A 26,779-nucleotide genomic window follows, 5' to 3' on the forward strand; every position below is an offset into this window, starting at 1 on the left:
GAAAGGCAGTGCTGCTGTCTTAAGTTTACATCTGTTCTGGAAACATTTCCTGAAATACAAGTAGGGACCTAGAAACTGGAAAAGGCTGAAAGCAACTCCCAAGATAGTATTTAAGAGAATGCGGTCATTACCCCGACCTTCTGGAAGTCTGTTGGGTTTATAGGTTGTTACTTTGGAGAATGAATGGTGACTTGTATATGAATCTGTCAGTACCAATGAAAGGTTTGTCACAGTCCCAGATATTCAAATAAAAATCGTAAAAAATGTGGATTTAAAATGTGTGGATGGCTGACAAAGAGCTCAGCCAGCGATAGAAAATATTGCCATCTAACAGCTTTTTGGGAGATTTGTGTAAACTAAATTGGCAGTCTAGAGTTTACCAGACAAAGTATGCAAATGAAAATTGGTACTTGTTTCAGCAACTGGAAGTGAAAGGCCAGGGCCAGAGTGCACTCCGTAATGAACTCAGCCTTCTGAGATCGAGACTGAGGTGCGCTGATGAGAAAAGTGCTTGGCTCCTTTGTCTGCAGTGCATCTCTCGGATGGATAAATACATGACTTGCTGTTCATCACTGTCAAGAAAATTGTCACTTCTCACAAGCGCTACATTAATTAAAATTGAGAGTAAGGACTAGGAAGTTAGGCATTTGGAAGCTGAGTTTTTAAAAAAGGAGGATGAAATGACATGTTCTTAGCATGTTGTGTGCTGTAGTGCAGCTGCACTTAGTAAAACAAACGGGCACCAGAATGAGGGGAAATCAATTCTAAATTATGACCTAAAGTGCATTTCCCAACCTTTAGTAGCACTCATCCTACGGAACTAGCAGGGCTGTGTAAGATCTGTTGCAAATGAGCTAGCGAATAGCAGACTAAAAATTATTTTTTGAGAGTTTCATTTGACCCATTTTATATGTATGTTTAAAAAAATCTGTAAGCAGACTAACGTACAGGTTTCAAAAGCACAAAGCACCTGCAATTCCTACAATTAACTTCAACTAAAATGGTGCCTGTTTAGTATTTTGCAACTAGCAGTCATAAAACTTTGCTTTCACTGCCATCCCAGGCAATGCGCTGTGTCTCTTGGAAGCTGCAGGTAACGTGGTGTTACTCTGGAGCACTGTCAGGAGCAGCGCTGGTTGTAGTGAGTGCTGTGAGAGGCTTGGTGCTCTGTGGGGCAAGTGTTACAGCCCCTCACCTCTGTCCCAGTCCACTTCTTCCTATGGCTTTTGCTGTTCCCTCCTGCAGAAGCAGCAGTGGCTGTGCTGCTGGGGCCAAGCGCCACTTGGCTCACTTCTGTGGGAATTTGAGTTCAAAACAGTTCTGAATTCGTGTCTGGACACTGATTTACTGTGAATGAGTTTAAAAAAGCTTTTCAGCATCATCTGCACACACATTCTGCCCTCCGCGAGGGGTTTGGTGGCCATGTTGACAGGCATCCCGTTTTGGCCTATGGTTTATAAATACACTGGCAGGCCAGGATCATCTGAAGATTGACTTGGCTTTTCACATTACTCAAAAGCTGCTTCCACTAGTGCCTGTGACCAGACAAACGTGCTGTGGGCCAGTCTCAGCCTGCAGATCCCACTCTCACCCCGGCCTGCAGGAGCAGGGTGGACAGGCCAGGCGCCGCGCTCGGGTCATTCCCGCACTCTTCCCGACACCTGAGGGCTCGGCCCTGCTCTGCCGCACCGCTCGGCCGGAGGTGCGGGCCTCCCCGAGCCGGGGAAAGGGCCCTTACCGGCAGCGCTGCTTCTCCCAGGGGCACCGGCGGTACGTGCCTGCCCGGACACGGTCTGCGGGCCGCTCCCGCCCCCGCCGCGGGGCTGCGGCCCGGCCGTCCCCCGGGAGGCGGCTCTCCCTCCGCGCCGCCCCAGCTTCCTGCGCCGCAGGTGAGGCGCGCTCGTTTCCCGCTTCCGCCCAGGTGAGAGCCGGCGGCCATCCCGCCGCTCCGACCGCCGCCGCGTCCCGCCCGCAGGTACGGCGCGGCGGGGGGCCCGCGCCCGCCCCGGCCCCAACCTCAGCGCCTCCCGCCACCCCCCCGCCCCGGCGGCCGGCTGCGGCCCAGAGGCGCGGCCCTTCGCCTCAGCAGCGCCCCCAACGCTGAGGGGAGCCCGCCGCTGCCCACCCGGCTCGGCCCCGGCCCCCGGAGACTCGCGTGGGCGTGACTTGCGGTAGTGAAGGCGGCGGGGCCGGGGGCTGCGGGCGCTGTGGGAGGGCGGCCAGCGGGCCGGCGTGCCCTTGAGGGGAGGTCTCGGCGCCCAGAGAGCTGGCAGGTGTGGTATTGGGGAGGGGGCGTCTCTCCTGGCAGGTACTCAGCTTGTTGGGAGGGCTCTTCTGGAGGAGTTTAATGCCGCCTTCAGACTCAGAGGCTCAGCGCTTGGTTGTGGCATAGAACCCTCGGGAGAAGCCATCTCCTGGCTCCCCTCAGCGAACACCGCCGTGGCCCGGCTACCAGCCTGCATTGCCCAGAGGCTCCCACCTCAAAGCCTTTTAGGTCTCGCACACCTGGGGCCTACCTGACACCCCCGGAAGGTTGGAGAGAGCTGTGCAGCTCCTGATGCAGGGCAAAGGGTCTCTGAGGCGCAGGAGTCGTCTTGGTGTTGTGTTGTCCAGTTTCCATCACTGGGAAGGGCTGTGTCCTGAGGAGGGAGGAGGCTGTGCCCTGAGGAGAGGGGAGGCTGTGAGGAGCAGGAAGGCTGTGCCATGAGGAGAGGCAGTGCCGTGAGGAGTGGGGAAGGCTCTGCCATGAGGAGAAGGGGAGGCTGTGAGGAGTGGGGAGGCCGTGAGGAGTGGGGAGGCTCTGCCATGAGGAGAAGGGGAGGCTGTGAGGATCGGGGAGGCTGCTCTGTTAAGAGAGAGGAGGCCATAAGGAGAGGGAAGGCTGTGTTGTGAGGAACTGGAAGGCTGTGCCATAAGGAGTGCGAAGTCTGTGTGGTGAGGAGAGGCTGTGCTGTGAGAAGCGGAAAGGCTGTGTGGTGAGGAGAGGCGAGGCTATGAGGACCAGGAAGGCTGTGCCCTGAGGAGAGGAGGCGCTGGGGAAGTAATGCACCCTTTGCAACGCTTTCTGTCAGTGCCTATGAATTCATAGATTATTAAGAAAACAGGTTTTTACTTTATTTATGGGTCATTAATAGGAAACCAGTTCATTTGCATTCCTTGTAAATTTTTGAAGTTTAGAAATTTAGTGTGGCTCCTGGTCTGACAGCTCTGCTCCCCCGTGAAGTGATTCGTTAATTGTGTGCATGGTCATCATAATAACTTTAGGATTTATTGGTTAATTTCAGTAGAATACGATAATATTTAGATCTTAGAAACAAGTTTTCCACGAATTTTGTGACAATAGGTTTCTGAGACCATGTTACTGCTCTGTGGAGAGTGGCTTCAGCGTGAGCACACCCCTCTATTAGACTTCAGAGAACCTACACTGGTGCTTCCCTAGAGGCTGAAGTCCGCAGGAATTCAGGTTCTGCTTGTTGAAAGTTCGCATGCCTTGAGAGTGAGTAAGGCTCTTGATCTGCAAGGAGAGTGGTAGTCACAGATGCAGAGGTCGTTTTTTTGCTTTCCTCATCTTCTGGTCACTAATCATATATAACACGTAGTTTGCCCGTGGAGCAGGTGTTTTTTTATATATATATTTAACAGTATTTAGCTTTGACCTGCTTTATCTTGGAGATAAGTGGTGTATTTGTGTTTAGGTATTCCCAGCAATGTTCTGTTGTTCCCTTCTTTCAAGTGCCTGAAGCAGTCAGCACATGCTCTATAGCGCTTTTTATAAATACTGCCACATTACATGGAACAGCAGGTTTTGGTGGTTTCATCTGAAAGGTGTGTGCGTGCTAAGCTTGGTTGTACTGAATTCTGTATATTACTAGGGTGGAAAACTGAGCGTAACATGTAGGACAGCAAAATGTGTTGGAGTAGTGTTTTTTTCACAGTATGTAGTCAGTTGATGTTGTGTAAACTATGTAATTTTTAATATCTGAAGTTACAGGTGATGCTGTGTTAGGACGATTTAGGATTAAGATCACATTAACAAATGCTGCTTTCCCTTTCTTTTGCCTTTATCAAATTTTAAACTGTTCAGGCTGAAATTTTCCAAGCCAGAGATCTCTCTGATGAGGAAGATGATATGCACTATATCAGTCAGTCCTGATAACAGGGCCAGGAAAATTTGCAACCACATTAGTGCAGAAAGGGGACTTTGGATTGAGGTATAACCTTGGCTGTTCTGTGGCAGACTGCTCAGGTTGGCCCTGTTAGAAGCCTTTGAAAAATAGCAGCAGTTAGCACTTGTGCAGTAAGGACTCGTGGCATCTAACATCCCAAAAGGCTATGCTCATGCTGCGTGGGGACAGCCTCCCATGAGGCAAGACCTTCCCTGTAGGCATGTCTCCTGGAAGGACACAGGTTGTTGGAGGCCAAGTTGAAGGACATAGGGCAGAAGCAGTTTTAGTTGTTAGGTGGGTGGGGAAAAATGGCTGGCTAAACCTCGTCCTCCTGAAGACCCCAGCAGAAAAGCCCTTGTTTCTGTCTTTTGGCAGCTCTTTGTGGAGGACAGGTGTTGGTCAAGGCCACTGCCAGGGGTGTCGAGTTCCCCTCTGGCTCTGGGATGTGCCAGGGTAGAGCACCCTGTGTCTCTGTGCAAGTGGCAGGTGTCTGGCAGGGGGGTGATGGCAATGGAAGATTTAAACCTTTCAGCTCTTCTGATGACCTCTGCTGGCATCAGCATGGGGGAATTCCTTTTTTTCTTAGCCTGCTTTTGAAGAAGATCCAAGTCTTACGATTTCATACAAAACCTTATGAAACTCTCCCGCTCCTTATGATGCATAGAGTTCAGCTCTCAGAAGTGAAGACAGTAAAAACCCAGATGCACGCTGTGCTGGAGTGTGGAGTCTTTTCTGGTGTTAGAAAACACTAAACTTCCTGGAATTCATTATTTTCTCAATGAATTTACAGTTATGTTGGGAGTTGTGACATAAATTTTGAACTGAGGTTTGAAGTTTTGTCCACCAATAAGATAAATGAGTGGCTGTAGAAATCAGAGAATGGAGCAAAGGAAGTTGAATGTGGAGTAGGTGAACTAATTTTAACAAGGCAAACCAAAGTGTTTTGGATCACTCTTCAAAATTACCACCTAGGAATAGACCTTCTAGTTCAGCAGCTGTCTCTTGACACCCTGCTTGGACTTGGCATTGGTGTTTGGAAGTTGTTTAACAATAAACTGTTTGGGCCCCTAAACATAAACAGGTCAATAGTACATGGAGTTGTGTGTTTCTCTGGTGCCCAAAAGCCAGTCTTAAGAGACCTGCCCTCAATTACACATTGCTTGAAAACTTTAAATTAGTTTATATTTTCAGGGATCCCCTCACACCAGGACCTGTTTACTTTAAAACATAACATGCTTCTTCCCTCCTCCCACCCACTCCTTTTAATGAAAGAAAGAACAAAGAAATAGTGAGGATGGTTTTAACTTATTGCACACCAAAAACAAACAAAAAAACCCACCCAAAAACCCCCACCAACCATTAAAGATCATTGTAAGCTGGCTGGAGGCCAGCTTTAATCACAAGGAATCTCAAAGTGTTGTGTAAACTTGAACTGTTATACGAACTGTACCCGAGGTCCACTTTGGTGTCCACTGGTGCAGAGTGGTCTGCAATGGCTCTTAGCAACACTTTGGAGCAGCTCAAGAAGGAAGCTGAAACTTTCTTTCATCTTTATTTCCCCACCTCCTGCACCCCCTTCTCCAGGGGACTTTTGCCTGTATGTCTTACCTATATTTTTCAGCTTAAATTTTTCTTTTTTGCATCTGTACCCATCGTGATAATTGCTATTGTTATACCTGCTGCAATGGGGAAAAGATTAATCTTGGGCACTGTCAGTGTGGCACTTTGAGGCTGTTTTGAATGACGCAGGCAGTTTCTCATGGCACAGTTTGCCAGTGCAGCTGAGCTGTCGGAACTGCTAGCTGCTGCAAGGTGTGGTCCCACTTCCCCGGCATTTCTTGGCCCCCTCCTGTGTGCCAGGGCTGGCAGTTCAGAGCTAACTAGGCAGAAAGCTCACCCTGCCGAAACGTGGAGGTTTTTTCTGCGTGTTTAGCTCCCTGTTCCAGCTCACTATGGGATCAGATGAATAAGTGCAAGTGCAGATGAAAAGGGAAGAACAAAATGCATGAAAGAGGGCTGGAGAGCTGGACCAGCCTCTTGGCTTCAGCTATTAGATGGGCATGGTGCTGTCAAGTCATTATTTCCTGCCATGCTGGATTTCTTTTCTGGGTTTAATCTTTTCTTTACCCTAGTGCTGGTTTAAAGGTGTTTCAAGCCATTTTTCCTCATAGGAGTTATTTTGCATCCCTTTCTGATGTTGCTTCACTTGCTTTAGGGTTGGTTTTTTTTCCCTCTTAACTGTTGATGTGAGGTAGAAAAACAGAGGAGGGAAGTGAATGGAGGGAAGTTAAATTGGGAAGAAAGAACAAATTTCCATATTTTTTGTCCTGTTTTGTTAAGATTCATGCAGTATTTTTAGTCAAGAAGGTTAAGTTTTGTCTTTTTTGTTTAGATGAAGATTGAGGAGCGTATAAGGAAATAGTATTTTCATCTGCTCTTCAGAATCTGATCTCAGCACAGAATCGAAGGCTGCATTGCTCTTAGAAGTGTTTTATTTTGAATGGAAAAGAAAATAAAGCTGCAGCACTTACAAAAGTTCAGATGCATTCCTGAAAATCTTTCAGAGGTTTTATGGGTTTGCTGCTTCAACTCTTGCTATGAGTTTGATTTAAAATGACCTCCTAAATCTGTTAAAAGTCTTGCAAAGCAACTCATTTTGCATGGCCCAGGGTGAAAACTGCGCAAACCCACCAAATTCTGCAGGAATTCTGCAGGAGCCCAAACTGCTCAGATACAGTGAAGGGTGCATAAATCTGAAATTGTGGTTTGTGACACACCTCTGCCTTCCCCTCCCCCTTAGATAAATCAACTGGATCTGACTGTTCAGGAGAAGAGAAGCTATTCACCTGCATAGTTAATATTTTGTTAAATATAACAGTGTCCTCCCAGAATTCAAGATATTTTCAGTGTGAGCACAGACAGTGTCAAAGGCAGAGCTGAAAGGATCAGAGGTCCTGCTGGGAGAGAGCCCCTGGAATGTCTTATTCTGGTATTACATTCAGATGCATATAACCCTTTCTGCTCTTGAATTGCAAGATTAAAGAAGTAAATACAGAGGTGGTTTTTTTTTTTAATATATAGGGCTATTTTTGTTCCAGAATAATTCCAAATATATTATTCTGAAATTACACAGTTATATACTGGGTAGAGTTAAAATAATATAAATTGTGCTATTAAATGGCTGATTTCTTTCAGAGAAGCTTGCACTCAGTGAAGAAATCTTGTTTCTCATTTATGTTTTGGTATGACTGCCTTGATAGGTTTCAGAATGGCAGGCTCCGCATCAACATAATAACATGCAAGTAAGGGTACAAATTTCTCATCGCTGCTAATTGCAAGTCTGTTGTTTTTATACTGCCATCTAGGCCTTAGCCCCAGTTGGAGACCTGTTCTATTTGGCACTTGTAGAGGAGCATGATAAAAGATACTCTGCACCTTAAAAGCTTGTCATGAATGTAAAAAAGAGAAAGGCAAGCTCACACAGGAGAGGAAGACAGGCTTCTCTGACCTGTTCAGCACCAAGGCTGTGATTAGAACTGACCTCCCTTAGGAACATGTTGGAATAGGGACTGATTTGGCCAGTTTGGGGCCTTATTGCTGTGGTGTCTCATGAGTGGAGGGAACTTCATTGTTTTATAGGGAGATGCAAGGTTTCACCTATATTGCCATGCAGCAGGGTTGAGCTATCATGCTAAGAATACTGTCTACAATTAATCAGGTGGAAAGTATCTTCTAAATAATAGGAAGATTTAAACTGTATGTATATTTGAAGAGATCACAACTTTAATGTCTATATCCAAAATAATTTGGTTGAACATAGCTGTCTTAGTTTTCTTGGCCAATGTTTGTTTTTATAACCTGGATTTTCATTCATATTTGAAAGCGTTTTTCATATTCCTTCCTGTGTGTGCAAGTGACAAGGAAAGATTTTTGAATGTGCTGAGGCTGCAGTGCAGCTAGCTATATTGAAAACTGCTTTGAGTGCTTGGGGTAAACAGGGGGTAGTATTTCTTTTATTAAATTTGTTATAGTTAGCTTAGTATTTTATTATTGCATGTATTGACTGTGTATCTGTTAGGATTCTGCTTGGATATATGATTTATTAATTTCATTTTTTTTTTAAACCTCATCTAGGTTATTCTGAGTAATTTCAAAAATACCCTTCAAGATGCCTGAAAATCCTGCTGCAGGTATGTAGTCTGAAAGTGATTACTTTTGTTAAGCGGTGAGAAATGAAGCTCCATTCCTAACATGTACTACTTTATGGTGCAGATAAACAGCAGGTGCTGCAGATCCTTGATCGTCTGCAAGCAAAACTGCGTGAGAAAAGAGATTCCCAACATAATGAAAACCTGACTGTTCTACGTAACACACTCAGGAGCCCTTTGTTTAACCACATACTGACTCTTCAGCAATCCATCAAGCAACTGAAGGAACAAGTGAGTGTAAAATTGTGGTTGTTGGTGTGATGATAATTATGGTGAACTTGGAATTTAAAACAGGGTATGTAGGCGTGTGTTAATCGGGGCACTGTCATTAATAAGCTGTAACTTGATGTGAGTGAATATTGGTTTGGGGGCTTTGTTGTTGTTTTTTGTGTTGTTTTTTTGTCAACATAGTATCTACAGAGTCACTACTGAACTGAGAAGTGGTATTGCAACAAACAGGTCATGGGGCGGCATGCTTTGAAAGGGAAACAAAAAGCAGGCGTTGAGAACCACATCAGTGGGGGAAAAAAACATCTGCAAAAGACATCAGCTCTAGTACTTTGAAGTTCTGAAGACAGCTGGAATTGGGATCCTTTGTTTTTCACAGAAGCTAAATACTGTTTATCAGCTAACTGGTAGCATCTTTTGTCCTTAAAAGACATCATCACTTAGTTCCTGCTGACTTGTACAAGAACTGTTAACCTGCTTCGGGAAATAAAATCTAGAAAGCCACTCCTAAAGATTTTCCCGGCTCTGATGCAGACTACGCAAGCTAGCTTTAAAATGACTTGGCTTCAGCAGTGGAAGGAACTTTGTGGATTAGTTTATAATGCCAGCTGACATGTTCTGTGGACATGGGCATCAATGACACATCTGTAGGAATGGGTCTCACCCTGCAACGAGCAGTGTCAAACATGCAAACTTAAAACTAAGGACTAACTTGGGGTACCCTAGGCAGCAGCAATCCCTGTCTCTGCTGTTGCTGCCCAGCTGCAGATATGGTGGGGTGGGTGTCAGGGGGACGAGGCCAGCTTGCTGTCATTGCCAAATGTATTGCATGTGTTCCTGCCTGGGTGGCATGGTAGTGGTTGTGCCATTCATTCTGCCTTCTTCCCAGGTTCACATAGGTGCTGCATCTGTTGCTGCTCCTTCCTTCCAAAGCTTGTATGCATGTCTGCAAGCTTTTAAAAATGTACAGAAATGCAAATATATCTAAGATCATACTTTGTGACTCTGGCATAATGGATTTTATATCAAGAATGTTCAGAATTATTGTATCTAGAAAACTTATGGTTTCTTGAAATTTTTTAAGCATGTCTGTCATGAGCAGTTTTATTCAGGATTTTTCAGTTTACTATGTCACACTGAGAATATTTCTGCATTTCTTCATTATCTGTCAGGACTAGAAATTGAACTGCAAATTCTAGCAATGATAGCATGTTCAATGGCGGTTAGTTTGTACCCTGGGCTCTCTCTGGGGAGGAGATAATACAGAACAGGCCTTTGGCTCCAGAGTGACTTAAAAAATTTGGATTCTTTTGCCAAAATTGTCTGTGTTTGCCTGACAGTTGCAACAGTGCTTCAGTGCCTCTTTAATGTTTGGTGCTTTTGTATGTGCTGTTTTTGGAATATTAGAGTGAAAAGAGGACAATGGGCGCGGGCAGGGAAGAAGCACAAAAGATACGGAGAAAATGAGTGGAGTAGAAACAGAGTTGAAACATTCAAAGAACTTTCCTCTTGAAAAACAGTTTGAACTTGATATGGTAACTTGATTATAGCTGTATATTAACATTGCTTAATTTATAGAGGTGGGTATGTTTGTGTGAATAAGCGTATGCGAATGTATGTAGGCTTGCTTATTTGGCAGTTTTCACACAAAATGGTATATGTGGACATCTCTTCTTTTGTTTTTCATAGTTTTTCTATGTCTTTGTTCATTCTTAACAGCTCAATTATATGCCTCCTGACCGTTCAGTAGATTTTGATTTTACTAGAAGAGGGGTACTAGTGTTTGCTGACAAATCAGTTGCTGCTGGGAGTGTGCATACACCTTGCAGTTCACCTGAAGCCAAAGCATCGACCTTCACTCCAAACCTGGGAGTTAATGAATTTAACTTAATCATCAAACAGATGGCAAAGGTAAGGCTCTCAGCTTTAGTGAACAAACTTCTTTTCCTTTAACATCAAACTCTTTCTTTGGAGTGCATTTTCAAGCATGCTCTTTGTTGTGTATCTGGGAGTGTGGTGCCTCCTAGCCAGTAAGAGAGCAGAAGTGCTGAGGATAACTTTTCCCTATGAAAGATGTCAGCAAGGGAAAGTGGTTTGGTGTTTTGTTTTTGGGGTGGGGTTTTGGGTTTTTTTTCTTTGCCAATTTTTTTGTCTGTCTTTCTACCAAACACACCAATGTACAAAAGAAATTTCAGTTGCCAGAAAACGTTTTGGGTATTTGATGACACTTAATTGAAAGTGGACATTTTCTGCAGAAACTTGTTTTGATAGAGAGACTTGTTTTTTCAAGTACATTTTAAATTGGAAATATACCAACTCTGTTAATATATGAACAGTGCAAATGATTAAAAGAACTGGCATGTAGTATTTTATTTAACTCTTCATTTAGTATGTCTTAACTTTGCCAGACAGATGCTGATTTCATTAACATGTGATGTAGCATGTACCAGATGCTTATGGAAGTTATACAGGTACAGACATCGACCCATGTGGGATTGGCATTTATACCACAAACGTATTGTTCTGTGTTATATCGAACCATTAATTTAATTGGTTAGTCATGCTTTCTATAGTAAGTAACTGTTGCTAATTGACTACCTTAATGTAACTGTAATATTTTGAGCATAATTCTTCTCATTAGAGTGTCATCAACTCATCAGATAAAAGATTTAGCAGTAAAGACTGCACATTATTTTGGATAAAACAGCTGTGATAGCAGTGTGTTCTCTAAGTAATATTTCCCAGTAAACAACCCCAAAAATCTTAGAACTGAAGAGCAGGCAGTTGCAGAACCAAACTTTTTTTAGCATTAAGTGTGAAGTTGCAGGGAGGGGAAGGAAATTAATTTCTTTATTTAAAAGCTGCAATCTTTTGAACATACACCTAAAAATCAGCATTAAAAGCAAAGAGAGCCAAAAGACAAGTAATTTAGTTTAGCTATGCAGCATTTCCAGAAATCCCAAATATATTGCTGTAGACAGCACTTCGTTCATAGTTTTCATCCAGTTTGGAATTCATCTCATAACGTGAATGAAGTGTGAAAGCAGCTCTTAAATTCCCTGAGGTTTCAGAACCTCAGAGTGCTTGCATATCCAATACTCTGCTATATTAAAAATAATAAATGGAGGAGCTTTTATAGAAATAACATATTCAGTATTTTGCCTTTGTTTAGTCTTAGGAGGAGAATAATTCTCCCAGTGTTCATAAATTTTTAAACTAGCTCATTCTATTGCATTAAAAATTAGTAAATCAATTTTTTCTGTTTTATTAGGGCAGACAAATAGAATCAATAAAGATTGAAAAGCCTTCTGTTGGAGGTCTTGGATTTAGTGTGATTGCCCTTAAAAATCACAGCCTGGGAGAAGTTGGTATCTTTGTCAAGGAAGTCCAGCCAGGAAGCATAGCTGACAGGTGAGATCTTTATAATTGTATTGGAAATTTGAAGTATTTCCATGACGAGAAAAGTAATGAATTTCAGCTTGAAAACTCTCTCAGACTAACGTGTTTGTCTGGGTTATCTGGCGGGATATTTTGTTGGTGGTATCTTGAATTCTGGCTTTTCAACTAAATGGACTCATGTTTTGAAGATCAGATTTTTAGATGAGTTTTAAATATCCGAGCCATTCATAAATGGAATTTCCAGAAATAACGACTCATTTAAGAGAATCATGTGTACTTTACTAAAAAACAAAAGAAAACTCGGAAAAGATACAAGGAAAATAATAATTAGCCTCCGTTTAAATTTTTACACATTGTTTCCCTGAAAGATTCCGCCCCCCCTCCTTGTTTCTTTGTTTATGTGCCTATGACAATGCCCTATTTATAGTTGGTTTTACTGTTTGTTTCCTGTGTAAATTTAGATCCAGTCCTCCCAACAGATCCCTGCACAGATGTCATCATAGAATTAAGGCTTCAGGCAGTTTCTTCCCGTATTGTCTGTGGGTTTTCACGCAACAACAAAAGACAGAGCAATCCTTTAAAAATAAAATGTGATTGTAAAACCACAAGAGTTGGCATGAGACAAATGCAGTGCTTGGAATTATGTTTCAAGAAAATGTGTCTAGATTTCAAGTCATTGGTGTCACTTTTTAAATAACACATGTCAGGAAGTGCCAACACAGGATGACAAAAAGAGTGGGGAGAGGTTGGAATGATAATGGCTATGGGCCCACAGAGAACACACTAGAGAACACTTAAAGAAAAGCATATTAGGCTCTTTCAAAGTGGAGACAGATGGACTGATCCGGATGTCAAAGGAGGGTGAATATCTCACTTTAGGATTTGATGACCTGCTGCTCACTTTCTTTGATGAGAGAATCTAAAATATGGTTAGTGCTTGAAGAAAGTGATTTCTGGGAAACATCTTAAACATCGCATGATAAAAAGGAAGTTTAAAATGTGTTAGTTAAGATGTGCAGTTATATTGTTTCGGGGTTTTTAAATTTCCCCAGCATGCTTTCCATTTTGCTGCTGAGACAAGATCTCCTGGAGACATTTTTGGATTCCTACAGAGCTTTGAAGGCAGTGTCTGTCTATGTAACAGTTTGGTCTCGTGCTCGGAATGAATATTTAACAAAGGAGATGAGTGATGGTTTCTGTCTTGTCACAAATCTAAATTCATCACTAGGGTGAATTAACTGTGAAATTCATATTATCTTAAGGTATAAGTTGAATTGTGTATTGCTCAAAGAAAGTTTTAAGCCTGAAGTTTGATACTGTAAATTTTGAGTAAAATATAAATATGCAGCTCATTGATCTTTAGATTAAATAATGATACAAAACAATAACATAAGCCTGAGTTGTAGGTAGTTAGAGATAGTATGGTGTGGTGCTAAACATAATGAAGGATAGTTCCTATTTCATTGCATAACTGGAAAAAAATAATTTTCTGCTCTATAATGCCATAACACCAAGAAAGGATGAGGGCATTTCACTGAATTTTGAATAGAAGCAAAGGAAGAAATTGAGAAAATTCCTGTGCTGTGATAAAGATGGAACAAAATATGGCTGAGCAGTTCAGTATAGTGTGGATTGCATGTAGTTTGTATGTTAGTGAAGACAGTCTAATAAGCAGATTTTTTAAATATGTAAGTATTGAACCTTGCAGAACTGTGTATTTTGCATGTTCATATTTAAACTACACAAGCCCATTGTGAAGTCACTATGCTGCATTTTAAATTTTCTTTTAATGTTTTGTGAAGGGATCAAAGACTAAAGGAAAATGACCACATACTGGCCATTAATTGCACCCCATTGGATCAGAACATTTCCCATCAGCACGCTATTGCCCTCCTCCAGCAATCCACAGGATCTCTACATCTGGTTGTGGCTAGGGAGCCAGGTCATGGAAACAGCGGAACTTCGGCTGTCTTATTAAATGATATAAATCCACCTGAGACTGTGAGTTGTTGTAATACTGTCAAAATCAGATTTTGAACTAGGCTGGATGGGTTTTTTTGTGGCTGTGTTTGTGTTAGTAAGCTTTACATACAGGGATTTTTTTCTTTATTCGGATTTTATATGTGATGACATTTCATTTAAACTGATCATGCAATAAGTATAAGGCTTCCACTGCAAAGCTGCATGAAGTTTCTATAAAATAGATCCTGGGTTTTTATGGGATAGCAGAAGCTTTAGTAGATCAGCATATTCTTAGCAGCAGGTTCTGTTCAGCACAGGCTGGGTAAAGCATTTTATGAGTATACCCAGCTGAAACCTACTTGTGCTCAGCAATTGAAGATGCTCTGATTACATCTTAAAAGAGTGTAAACATAGCCTATCATGAGCGCTGCTTGAAATATCCCAACCAATTCAAACTTAAACTGCTCAAAACAAAAAGCCTTGTCTTTGTTCTAAAACCAAACACAAAGTATCTGTTAAAGAACCTCTCAATCCCTGTTTACATATTGGGGTTTTTTTTAATCTGCACATTTCATTGATTGTGAACACTTTTGTTTTCTTGACCAAGGAGTGTTTGTCACTGGGATGTGTAATAAGCTATGGCTGAACTTCCATCCATCTGTGTTCAAACCATATGGTCCAGGTGGCTTCACTGAATTTGGTCGAACTGCACACCTAAATCCAGGGTTTGCAATATTAGAATCTTAATTTATTATACTAGTAGATTTTGATGAAAATCTGGTCAAGAGCAGTGCTTTCCTTATTCTCAGTAATTATTTCCCTCATGATTATTACAGGGCTAGTGAAATCTGAAGGTTTTAGTGGATAATCAATATTGTTTATTGCACTGAAAATTTTAAAGAATTAAACCTTAACTGCTTTTTCATTGAAAGATCTGCACTGAACAGACTAACAAAATAAAATACAAATATATATATCTCTACAGGGGGTCTTTAAACTTCTTTTATGATATTTAACTGGCTTTGGCAAAGATTTTCAGTATGCTAATAAATCCTTTATTCACAGAAGACTTAAATCTGCCTACTTTGCTCCATTTTGGTTTCTATGAGATATTAATCTGACAGAAACATTGGCTGAGTTTAGATTGCTTAACAGCTTTGTTATTTTCAGATTGTCTTGTAGAACATAAGGTCATGGTACAGTGTAGCTTAGAAACATGCTTCCAATTCAGTATGGCAGAATATTGTGCTGCGCTATTAATTCCGCATGTACTGGTAGTGTTTAGAGTATGTAAGTGAAATAACAGAAATAAGAATTTGGGCAATGCTAAGTGAAACCTAGGCCAGTCCAATCTCCTTGCCTCTGTTTTTCTCTGTTTTCTTCTTGATTTGTGAAAAACTAAAAGGATAGTTTTTATTTTGGCAAGAAAATATTAAAATTACTTTTTCCTGGTATCCTGTTATCTTGAAAGTGAAGGACAAAATCTATGTTTAAAAACAGATGAGAAATCCCACTGCATATTTATAAGGAAATGAAGCTGACTGAACAAAATCCAACAGATCTCCAATATGTAGGGTAGAGAGAGAGATTTGCTCTGATTAATTCTTCTTGTTCCCAGTACATGTAAAAGTGAGAAACGTTAAAGTTCGGCTGAAATTAAAATCTCCTGTTTTTATTAATTGCAGATTCACTGGGGCCACGTTGAAGACATTGAGCTGATTAACGATGGTTCAGGATTAGGCTTTGGAATTGTAGGAGGAAAGTCGAGTGGAGTAGTTGTAAGAACAATTGTTCCTGGGGGATTAGCGGATCGGGTAATTTGTTATATTATGTCACTTCTTGTTTGATTGTAAAGCATAATTAACTGGTTTTGGCAGTCTTAAAATAAACGAATATACTTAAACAAAAGGAAGCTGATAGCATCAAAGTCTGAATGCCAATGTATACTTCATAAATAAATATGTTGAAGGTATGATTGAGGAAAAAGTCAGCACCTGATATGAATTAAGTTGTTTCTCAGACATGCTTTGGCTTTTATAACATTGTTAAACATGCAGAAATCATGAAAAGTTGTCTAACCTTTTAATATTTTCAATACTTTTGATTTTTTCAGCCTTTGGTCACTCTAGGGGAGGACAAATCCTCTTAATGGATTTGCATGTCCTCTGTACAATTTGGCACATGTGGCAACAGCTATAGGGACAAACTCTCCAAATGAATTGTTGAACAAGAGAATCTGCCCTATTGAAGTAATTGCATTGCAAGATTCAGTTTATAGATTGAAGATGTCCTATTTTTAGTGGATTTCATTTTAAAGGGGTTTTGATCCCTGCCTTGAGATCTGACCAGTTCAGGGAGATGCCTAGGGTTGATGTAAAGCCTTTTGAAGTTACTGATATCTTTTAAAGTTGCAGTTTGCAAAGGTAGTTTGCAACCTTTGATTGCTAATCTTTAAAGACTCTGTGCTAACTGTTGATACATTTTAGGAGTAGAATGTGTTCAATAGCAAAAAAAGTTTGGATTTTTAATGTGAATTTGGTCGTGACAGGTTACAATATTTGAGGTCTGGAACCCATGCAGACAAGGTCTGGTAACAAACAAAAGAGAGGTGCTAAGGTAGTTCTAGTATAGGATGGAAATGAAAACTGGAGATTTGGAGAGCTTTACTGGAAAATGTTGGCTTTTACTTGATTGCTTCCCCCTGAACCTGTCATGTATAAATGAGCATTTTTTAATTATTGTGTAACACCTGTTTTGCTGTAAGGAATAAAGTGTTTTGGCTACAAATGAAGCATGTAAGTTAAGAACTCATCACATCATTCTCAGCTGAATGAGACATCATTAAGAACATATGAAATAATGAGCACATATAGATGTTAAAATTGGATGAGTTTGTAAATGAGTTTGAGTTAGTTCTGGGAATAACTCTGCTATGATTGGTATATAAATCAATGCACCTAAGGTGCTGGAGCTGTGCTGATCAATACCAGCTGAGGATTTGGTCCTATGAATGCTTGCTTATAATAGAAATGATGATGTAGGTCATGAATCATAATCATCATGTAAAAAACGGTTTGTGTGGGGTCTTGTTACCTTCAGTGGATTTACTCGCCCGAGTTGGAGCTAGTCATGTGAGAAAAGAATTGCCAGGCTAATACAGAAGTATTAGCATACTGAAAAATTCTAAGTCGTCCTAAATCAGAATGCTTTTTATTCTAACCCCTATAGGATGAGGAGTAATCTATGAAACAGCAATACATAACAACTTGTGAGATTATAAAACCTTGTTGCTGCCTGTTTTGCTCTAAATTAGAAGTAACAACTTTCTTAGGCATGGTGCAATTCAACTTTGTATCCGACTCAGTTTTGGAAAGGTTGATTTACCACTGTTAACTGCTGTGAAAAAACCTGCATGATTATGCAAATGCTGCCTTGAATTATTTAGTATGTTGCTGTGGTGGTCAATTTTATGGTATTTTCTTGTATTGGCCCTCATGGCCATGAAGATGCCTCTACATGGTTTCAATTGTGTAATGGAATAGATAGTTTATGTATGGACTGGAAACATGTTTTTGCTGTTTTATTTATGTTTGAAGGACGGGAGGCTCCAGACAGGAGATCACATCTTACAGATTGGAGGGACCAATGTGCAAGGAATGACCAGTGAACAAGTTGCCCAAGTGCTGAGAAACTGTGGGAATTCTGTTAGGATGATCGTTGCAAGAGACCCTAAGTGTGAAATTATGGAGACTCCACCAGCTCCTGTGAGCTGGCCAGTGAGTACATTACCTTCCTTTCAAAATGGAAATGTAAGTATCTGGTGTTTACTTAGGACATTTTTAAATATGTTTGTGGCTTGTGATCAGAAAGGAGGAAAAGAACGGAGTGTTCTTAAGACTTAAAGTGCTTCTTCTCTTTTGAGTTTCCAGACATTGTATGCCTGCATTTAAGTGGTCATTATTATAGCCCTGCCTTCTATAATTTTTCCCTTTTTCCTGTATGTTATTAATACCTATAATCTTGGGATCAGAATGACCAGCTTTACAGAATTTATTTCAGAGTGGGTAATTTAATTACCAAGACCATAAACGTTATCGATAAATGGTACTTCTAGTTCTCCTTCTTAGCTCATTACATTTTTGCTAATCAATCATTTCTAAGTGAATTTAAAACTTGACTGTGAATTTCCCTAGTCTGAAATCCAGAGCGCCATGGCCACACTAGAATTATTCAGCACAATCATCTTTTTATAAAACATAAGTGTAATGTTTTCATAGTCTACGCTACTGTCTGTGATAGGAAATATATCTAAAAATTTTGAAACTTGTTTTAGCAAATCTTATCATGGTCATATCAAAGTCTCTTGTTTTTGAAGTCATTCTTTTCAGTTTTGAGTAATTAAAATCAACAAATGCTACACTAAGTGTACAGTAGGTCTTGAAACATAAACAAAGCTGTGCTTGTGTACCATCTGCTACTACTGTGCTGCTTAGATTTAGGTGTAGAATCTGAGTAGCCTTTTCTTTCTTGTGTAGTTTCTTGAATATGAGTGAAGAGAGCTTTTTCTTTTTTTTCTTTTTTTCTTTTTTTTTTTTCTTTTTAAGCACCATTTTTAAAGGTCAGACTAGTAAAGCAAAAGGTAGCCATTAACTTTGTGTCTTGCATCTCTTTGGAAGACTACTGTGCCTGAAGCTGTCAGTAAAGTATTCTGTGTCCTTCTCAAGTTCCTCTTCTCAGAGACCAGTGTAGTAGGTCTCAAGAGAGATGGGGGGTAATTATGTACATAAGGTTGGAGTCTTAAGAGTGGTCTTTAATACTCTGAGAAAAAGGCTTTCCCAGAGAATCAGCATCTTTGTGAAGCGCTTCTTTTCTGGTTGTATCACATTTTCCAAGGCCTGTATTAGGAAAAAATAACATGGTACTAGTTTTGTTTCCTCTACAAAGTACTATTTTTGTCTCTCCCCCACCTCAAAGGTGGGCATGCATGTTTGTCACTAATGGACCCCAAGCGTTGTAGATGCTGCAGCCTTTCTAAAATGTTACTCCTTCTGGATGTCTTTTCAATGTCCTCCTTATTCCTGCTATGTACTTTACAATTTTGTATATTTCTTTCTGAATGTCATCTATTATTCTCTGAACTAAATAGTGCCTTCATATTTAGATTTGAAGAAACTCTGCTTTCTGGTGTTGAGATATTTGCCGAAATCAAGAATTGTGGCTAATCTGAATGTATTTATTAATTTAATGATTATTTTAATGACCATCAGTTTGTGTCTGACTTACAACAGAACTTTTTCATATAATTTCTCTCTGGTTTCTGAGTACTTTCACTAGCTGTGAGCTTTGGAATATAAAATATTTTCCTTTTCTTTTTTGTAAACCAGCAGAAAGGCATTTTTAATATATGGTTAGGGGTTTTTTCAGTTTTACTTAATATTTTATTTCCTTTACATTTCCTGTAGTAGAGAATAATTGAAACTACTTATGTCTGTGCATGGGCACAAGAAAACAGTCATCTGTATACTCCAAGATACTGACAGCAATGTTAGCAGCCTACTTGTGCTGACTGTGTTTAGGACTGTACTTTGATTTTTCTGGACTGCACTTGTAATGTTTTGCATTCTACCAGTAACGCTACTTAGAGAAAATTTCTGTAGTGCCAGAGCACTGACTGTGAGGGGCTTTTGACTGTCAAAATATCAGGACTTTCAAGGCTATATTATAGCTCCATTTCAGACATTACTATAGGCTTGTTTACTGTTTTCATTCCCTCTTCTAAAGATAAGTGACAGAGTATCAAAACTTATCTTCATCTCTGTCAGCATCTTATGGAGCAAAAGAGTTGAAAAGCAATTAATGAGCTTAATGAGTTGGCTAGCGGAGAGAGGTGTGTGTGATAAGGAGATAGCTGTCCATCGATTTCTCTTTCAGTGAAAAGAAATAGGTACGGCCATAACTCTGGCGTGCTTTTAACATAGGTCCTTCCAAAGCTGATATTTGGTAAGCATTTGATTAAACATCTCTTTTGTTCACTCTTTTAAGAAATGTTTTCCAATTTCCCGGTCCATTTTTTGCTGTTGGCAGTGACACTATCCCTCTTGATTTCATCACTTTAACAGACCTTACTCTGATCATGTTCTTCTTTTTGATCTCATTGGGCTGTATCAGATTACTGAAAACAAACAACTTTATGTATTTTAATTTATCCCTTGCAATCCCAGATCTATGTGCTTGATTGTTTTTTCCCTTTGGTATCACCAATGTCTTTAGTGTGTCCTGTTTGAACTCTGTCTTGCAGTTTTGTTTTTTACCTGTCAAGAGTAGAGTTGCACAGACATACTGAGGCCAGCTTTGTGGCGACCTTTTTCTGTATACTTCTCCAGTGTAAGATCAGATCATACTGTAAGCTTAGCTAGTGGCTTTTATGTTTTTTTGGTAATTGTAGTATGTGGAGGGTTCAGAGAACAAGTCATGTTATGTGCTTCTCTTTTCAAGTATTATTTGTTGTGAGAAGTCATCAGTTCAACAATAAAGCATTTACAAATGAATACTCTTCTTCCCCTCTTAGGTCTTGAAAATAATTTTCATTGAATGTGAGCTAATGAGTCTTTTGCTTCCTATTGCCTTAGACAGTCTGGAGGCTTCCAGTGCTCTTTGCAGTTTGGTGGTGTTCAAATCTGAACAGGATCATATCAAACTTGTTAAGCTGATGTGTGTAAGATTAACGTTTGGAATGGTTTTGTGGTTTGGGATCTAGCATAAAAACACAATAAGATCAAACACCTACCTAGACTGCTGTATTTGCATTTAAGTAGGCAACTGCTTCTGTAGTAGAGATGTGCCTACTATGTATACACATGGTTTCTTTCATTTGAGGGCACTGAACCTCTTTTCTGTTTTGAGATCCCTTTCCTGCTGCCCCTTACTTCTTTAGTAGGTAATAACAAGGAGAGATAAACATCGCTTTTTCCAACAGAAATATGTGAGTGATCACACTTTGTATCTGTACCAGGTTTTTTTACTTCTTAACTGTCTAGTAGAAAGAGCTCAAGCAAGTGGATTCATGACACTTTATCAGAACTAACATATGAAAGGGAGAGAAGAAATTCTGAGGGTATTCAGGGTTTCTGTTGTCTTGTGGGATTGACTGGGGAGTTTGTTACCAAGTGGCAGTGGAATCCAAAGGGAAATGGCCCCTGAGCAGTCTAATGAAAACCTTTGTTTTCCATAAAATTTTCCATAAAATTTCCAAAAAAAAAAATACTATACCTCAGATGGGTATGTGGAGAAAGTATTAGGAAAGAATTCTAAAAATATCTACTGACTTTGGGTCACACCTTATTTCTGGCAAACATTGGGTGTATCTCTTGCAGATCTGATCCCTCCTAAAACAGGAAAATCAAAATCACTACTTCTGATCTTAATTAACCTGCAATATTGTAATGGTACTGGGAAATAATGAGGTTTTTTATTGTCTTGTGCTTTATTTATAGGATAATGCCAAACTTTTTGAGACCTATGATGTTGAACTTATAAAAAAGAATGGGCAAAGCCTGGGGATAACAATTGTTGGGTATGCTGGCACATCTGATGTGGGTGAGTCCTACAGGATTTAGTAAAGTCTAGAACGGAGGCTTCTCAAATACCCTTTATTTACTATGGAGAAAATGGTTAGCACTTCTTTGAAACAGTGTAACTTACAACATCTATGAAGATGGAGAGCTGGCTGCAAAGTGAAATTCAGCCACAACATTTTTTGGAGTTGTAATACACTTAAAAAAATAATTCCCACTTGACTGCTGGACTGTGAATTTTAGATGCTTATGTTTTTACTGTGCAAGACATTAAACTGTAACAGACAAGTTCCTGCATGTACAGACTCCAACAGTCAAGTTCCTGTCCACACTGTTCCTTATTTTGCCCCAGCAGTATATAGCATAATTCAGATAACACAAATCAAGAAGAATTTCAGAAAGAGAGTGTCAGATGTCTGCAATTTGCCTTAACTTTTCAATGGCAGCTTCAGTATGTACAAAGTAACTCAGCGTGCAACTTTTGTTTGTTTAATGAATTGTAGGTGTTAAGAGTAGAAATGATCAGCCAGATTAACTAGTCCATCCCTCTGCCAGGCAAGAGGTGCAGAGAATCTTAGCTGTGCATGGTGTGTATGCCAACTTCACAGGATGATGTACTGTCTTTGGCAGATGGCTGTTTCACTGTCTAAGCTCTGGGAACAGATTAAAATACCTATGCTGGGATATCGGGACATGGAATCAGTTTATGGTGGTTTTTTCCTAAATCCTTTTTAAATTAGAGCTGCTAAATTGTCTTTCCAATATTTGTACCACGAATGATAATATTTTTAAAATGGGCTCAACTGAATATCTGATTTTACACAAAGGGGTAGTGCTTTTTATTCCTTCCCCTTCCTCATGGGACTCAAGAAGGTATTCTGGGAACGTGGTGTAGCTGGGGTTGCTTTCCAGCCCTCTTCTTTCCCAAGAGATTCTCTGCTGTTGCTGGTCAGGAATCCCAGGCCAGTGCAGTGAGCACCGGGAACTAGGCTGAGGAGGAGTAGGAAATGCTGGGTTTGAGGCACTGGTAGAGGAGTTTTGCTGAGCATGGGCAAACCGTGTTGGGCAGGTGTATGAGGAAGGTTAACATTGAGAAAAAGACGGATGAAGTGTCAAGATTCAGTAGAATTAAAGGTCAGCATCTTGTATTTTGCAGGAGTTTGTGGAAGGGAAGGGTTACTGTTTCAACGGATGACTGGTTTTTTTTTACTTTTTTTTACTGTTTTTTGTTTTTATTTTGTGTGCTAATTAGAAGTTAGAATTAATAATTAAACGTCAAATATTACAAAGAACAGCTTTTCTGATTTCTATGTTTCTCTTTTTTTAAAAAAAAAAAAAAGAAAAATCCTTTTCCTTTAAGATTTAAAGTACTAAATTCTTCAGCTATAAGATGATTGAAGTCCTGATCAAAGTACTTAAGCACATACTTTACTTCTAGCTTGGGTAGTCCTATTGAAATCAAATGCAGCATGGATTTAAGTGATTGTGGTTTAAAGCCTGGGTAAGCACAAGGATGAATCCATGGAGGAGGTGGCCTTTTGTGAGCCATTTTAAGGGAAAATTTTTGAGGTCACTGTACAGGTGAGTGTGTCCGTGCTGTTTTTTCCATCAGAGATCCTCAGTCATTCTGTGTCAAGCTCTGTGAGTGGTCATGTGCAAGTGCTGGCAGTTTACAGAATCATAACTTTGCAGGCAGAAGTGTGTGAAAAAGGCTGTAATTAAAAAAGCTGAATAAGAAAAGAAACAAATTGGATTAATGTAGTGACTTGTTTCTCTTCCTCCCCTCCCCCTGCCAACAGAACCTTCAGGGATTTTTGTGAAAAATATAATACCTGGTAGTGCTGCTGACCACAATGGCCAAATACATGTTCATGACAAAATTGTTGCTGTAAGTAAAATAGTCTGCTTATATATTTTTGTAGAACTAATACTTAATTGCACATCTCAGTGTTAAAAGAGCAATGTAGTAAAGACTTCCTAAAATTAATTAAACGTTCTGTACTTTGCAGAGGAAATAATTTGGTGGTTCGTATTTGTTTAGGTAGATTTGTAACAGAAATGAGCTTTGGGTTGCTGTGGTTAAAATATTATTTTATATTAAAAGTAGTAGTAAATAGTAGTTAACTATGAAAGAGGGAAGCATTTGTATTAAAATATTTCAGAGTGGAGAATGTTGGCTTTTGGCCTGAAGTAAAGATGAGCAGCATTAGCTTTTATTTGAATTGAATGGTTTGAGGATGGTTAAGATTTTGCAAGATGTGGCACACTGTTTAATGGTCCTTAATGACTGCGTAGCGTAGTGTGGATACAATCAAAATGTTAATAGTCACAAATTAGGTTTAAAACCCTAAGCTTTAATGTGCAGAAAAATTAAAAAACATTGCATAACAGTGAATTGAATAATAGCCAATTCACAGTGCAAGCAAGAATGAATTACATAGTCTTTTTTTTTTAAGATACAATATTTATAGAGATACAATTTTAAATTACTTTTTAAATGTGCACTATGCCAGACCTTCCAAAGTCAGTTTCTCCTTTGTGAGAGCAAAAATTGATACAACCTTGTGCTTTTGTCCACAGCTTTGCAGTTGAAGCCCTTATTGGCGCATGATCTAACAGTGAGGTGAACAGAGTATTTTGGTTGTAAATTAAAACATCTGACTTAATGTAAGAATTGGGTTGTGGATTATATGAACAGTTATGTGTATAGGCTTGTGTGGGGCAAGTTAAAAATCCATGCAAGAACTAACAGTGATAATGAACTGAACAGAGTTCTAGGTTGACTGCTCTCACTGGGAAGCTTCATTCACAATACTACTCAAGCTGGTTTTTGTAAGCAAAAAAATTGTAGGGGGAAAATCAGTGCATACTTAGATTAGTAAATTCTGTTTTGTGGTCGCCCTGTGAAGACAGAAGAAATTACTGTTGTGTTTCCTTTTAAAATGCATTTTGAAAATGTTATCTAATTAGTGAAATGTAACTGATTTAATGAGATTGTTTTGCAAATACTGCTGTCTTGGGTGAATAACCCTACAATTTCTGCACAAAATAATGTGGATGTTGCTTACAGTGTATGGTACAGCATAAGAATGTAATGCAATGTAATTAATATTATCTGATTTTCTTGTTTGAGGTTGATGGAGTTAATATACAGGATTATACCAACCAAGAAGTGGTAGAGGCATTGCGTAACACAGGACAGACTGTACACCTTACCTTACTTAGGAGGAAACCTACTATTTCCTCAGAAAGAGCTACAGATAGAGGTAATCTTTTTTTTAGCAACTGATTTTATTTTTCACTGCATTTTCAGTTACCTAATTTAACAATTAAGACTAGATACCACATAATCCTAGATTTTTGTAAGGGCACACAAAAAAAAAAGATACTTGGGGAGGAATGGAAAGAAACATAAATGAGAGATTTAGGAAATTTGAGTGCAAAACTCCTGTGTAGCCAAAAAAAAAAAAATTGGTTCATGACATGGTGTTACTACTTGATATATTTTGCAGCATATAATTTATTTTTTTTTCATCTGTTTTCACAGTGCAGCCAACTGTTCCAGTCTTTGTGTCCCCTGGAGCTGTAGGGACTGAAACTAGTGTGGACACTAAGAATGAGGAAAACCAAGAACAGAAGGATAATCCTCAAACTGAAAAGAAACAAAGTCTAGATAAAACAGGTGGGTAGGATATCTGCAGTGTCTCTTCTGAGTCTTTGGAATTGTCTTTAATCCATTTTCAATACTGATGGGCTGTCGTGGCTTACTCTGTCTTTAGCTTTTGCTCTGTAATGCTTTTTATTCAGGTCGCTCTAAAGTAAAGCTCTACCTGTTAGATCTATCAAATCTTCCACCCCACTCTATCCCCAAAATGAGGTTTGCCAAGAGTGTTCTGTGTCATCATAGATGTCACTGATGAAGGGCGCTGTTAGGCCCTGCAGCTATTGACCTTCTTTCATAACTAGCTGTCAAGCCATTGGTTAATGCTGTCTTTGATCCCAGCGAGCCGTCTTGTTTTCAGCCTATTTATCAGTCATCAAACCCACGCTTCCTCAGTTTCCAAATGAGAATGCTGATGTAAATGGTGTCAAAAGCTTCAGTAAAGTTGAGATGTATTACACCCTTCATCCACATAGCTATCTTGGCAATCAGATTGATCAGTTATTTGGCAAATCTATATTAACTGTTCCGGATTTGCCACCTTACTTTTATGTCTTCCAAAATGGATTCCAAAAGGAAGCATCTCATGATCTCTCCAGGGCCAAAGGTGAGACTGACTGCCCTATAAATTCTCTGGGTATTTGTCCTTGCATTAAGTTGCCCTTTTCTAGTCATTAGCAGTCCCCCTTTGATTGCCATGTTTTGATTTGGGCATTTTTTTGTAGATTATAGACAGTGGAGGTGCAGTCCTTTCAGTACTCTGGAATTAATCTCATAAGCTCTATAGAGCTGAATGCCTCCAGCTCACTGATTCCTCTTTCTAGCCCTGGTCCTACTCTGATGACCTAAGGTGTGCTGCCTGCAATCTTCTCCTGACGGAGATCTGTCCATCCTCCTCTGCTGCCAGGGCCCTGAACCAGATTGCTAGATGAGCAACATCTGGAGGTGGAACTGTTAAAAGTTCACATTTACTTCCCGATCCAGTGTTGCCTCAGTCACATCTATCTTCTTGCCGTCACAGATCTTAGGCATCTGCAGTCTTTTCAAAGTATTCTGTTGGTTTCCTGTACATCATCTCTGATGCCAATTTGTTGCAGTTTCCTCTTTTGGCACTGCAGTAACTTCATCAGTAGTCCTCTTCCAAGCTGCTTGACTTGATCTCCTACAACCTGTGACCTGAGCTGCAGCATCTTCCCTCAGGAATTTTGGCAGGGTAGAGCTTGATGAAGGACCAGAGGTAGCTGCAGCAGCAGGGACAGGGGACCATGTCTTGTGAAATGTCTCCATTTTTGTAGGCCATTTTCCACACAAATGAGACAGAGGCTGTTTCCATGAACATTTGTCTCACCTGTGTGCCACCTGCCATGTAACTGGCTCCTGTTTGCTTGTCCTGCTTATAGTGCACCTGGTCATTGACGTTTTCTGGAGAAGTAGGAGGCATAACACAAGTTATATGTCCACCTCCTGTGAGATTCCCCACTTGACAATGAATCTCTCCTTGCTTCCTGTTGGTTTCCAGACCCAGCTCATTTACCTTCTGGTATTTATACTGCTGCATACTGCTTCCTCCCATGCTACTGT

At 40.1% G+C, this 26,779-nt stretch overlaps 1 protein-coding gene across 4 annotated transcripts in view; it reads left to right on the forward strand.

The window, feature by feature from the left end:
* The first annotated feature begins 1,864 nt into the window (after positions 1–1,864).
* The window catches only part of PATJ (PATJ crumbs cell polarity complex component), a 157,139-nt gene continuing 132,224 nt past the window's right edge, over positions 1,865–26,779 (forward strand). For 2 of the 4 annotated variants that reach the window (XM_055815167.1, XM_055815169.1), the window contains exons 1-12: positions 1,865–1,975; positions 8,301–8,356; positions 8,439–8,605; positions 10,322–10,513; positions 11,874–12,013; positions 13,804–14,002; positions 15,649–15,777; positions 17,560–17,772; positions 21,457–21,559; positions 23,337–23,425; positions 24,671–24,803; positions 25,085–25,219. In XM_055815167.1, coding sequence (XP_055671142.1) covers positions 8,335–8,356; positions 8,439–8,605; positions 10,322–10,513; positions 11,874–12,013; positions 13,804–14,002; positions 15,649–15,777; positions 17,560–17,772; positions 21,457–21,559; positions 23,337–23,425; positions 24,671–24,803; positions 25,085–25,219 — 1,522 coding nt within the window. In that variant the 5' untranslated portion in view covers positions 1,865–1,975; positions 8,301–8,334. Of the gene's footprint in view, positions 1,976–2,174; positions 2,274–8,300; positions 8,357–8,438; positions 8,606–10,321; positions 10,514–11,873; positions 12,014–13,803; positions 14,003–15,648; positions 15,778–17,559; positions 17,773–21,456; positions 21,560–23,336; positions 23,426–24,670; positions 24,804–25,084; positions 25,220–26,779 lie in introns of those variants that run through there. The other 2 variants (XM_055815168.1, XM_013302493.3) reach the window with 2 other exon arrangements.

Source organism: Falco peregrinus, chromosome 10, assembly GCF_023634155.1.
Source record: "Falco peregrinus isolate bFalPer1 chromosome 10, bFalPer1.pri, whole genome shotgun sequence".
In the NCBI taxonomy this organism is placed as follows: Eukaryota; Metazoa; Chordata; class Aves; order Falconiformes; family Falconidae; genus Falco; species Falco peregrinus.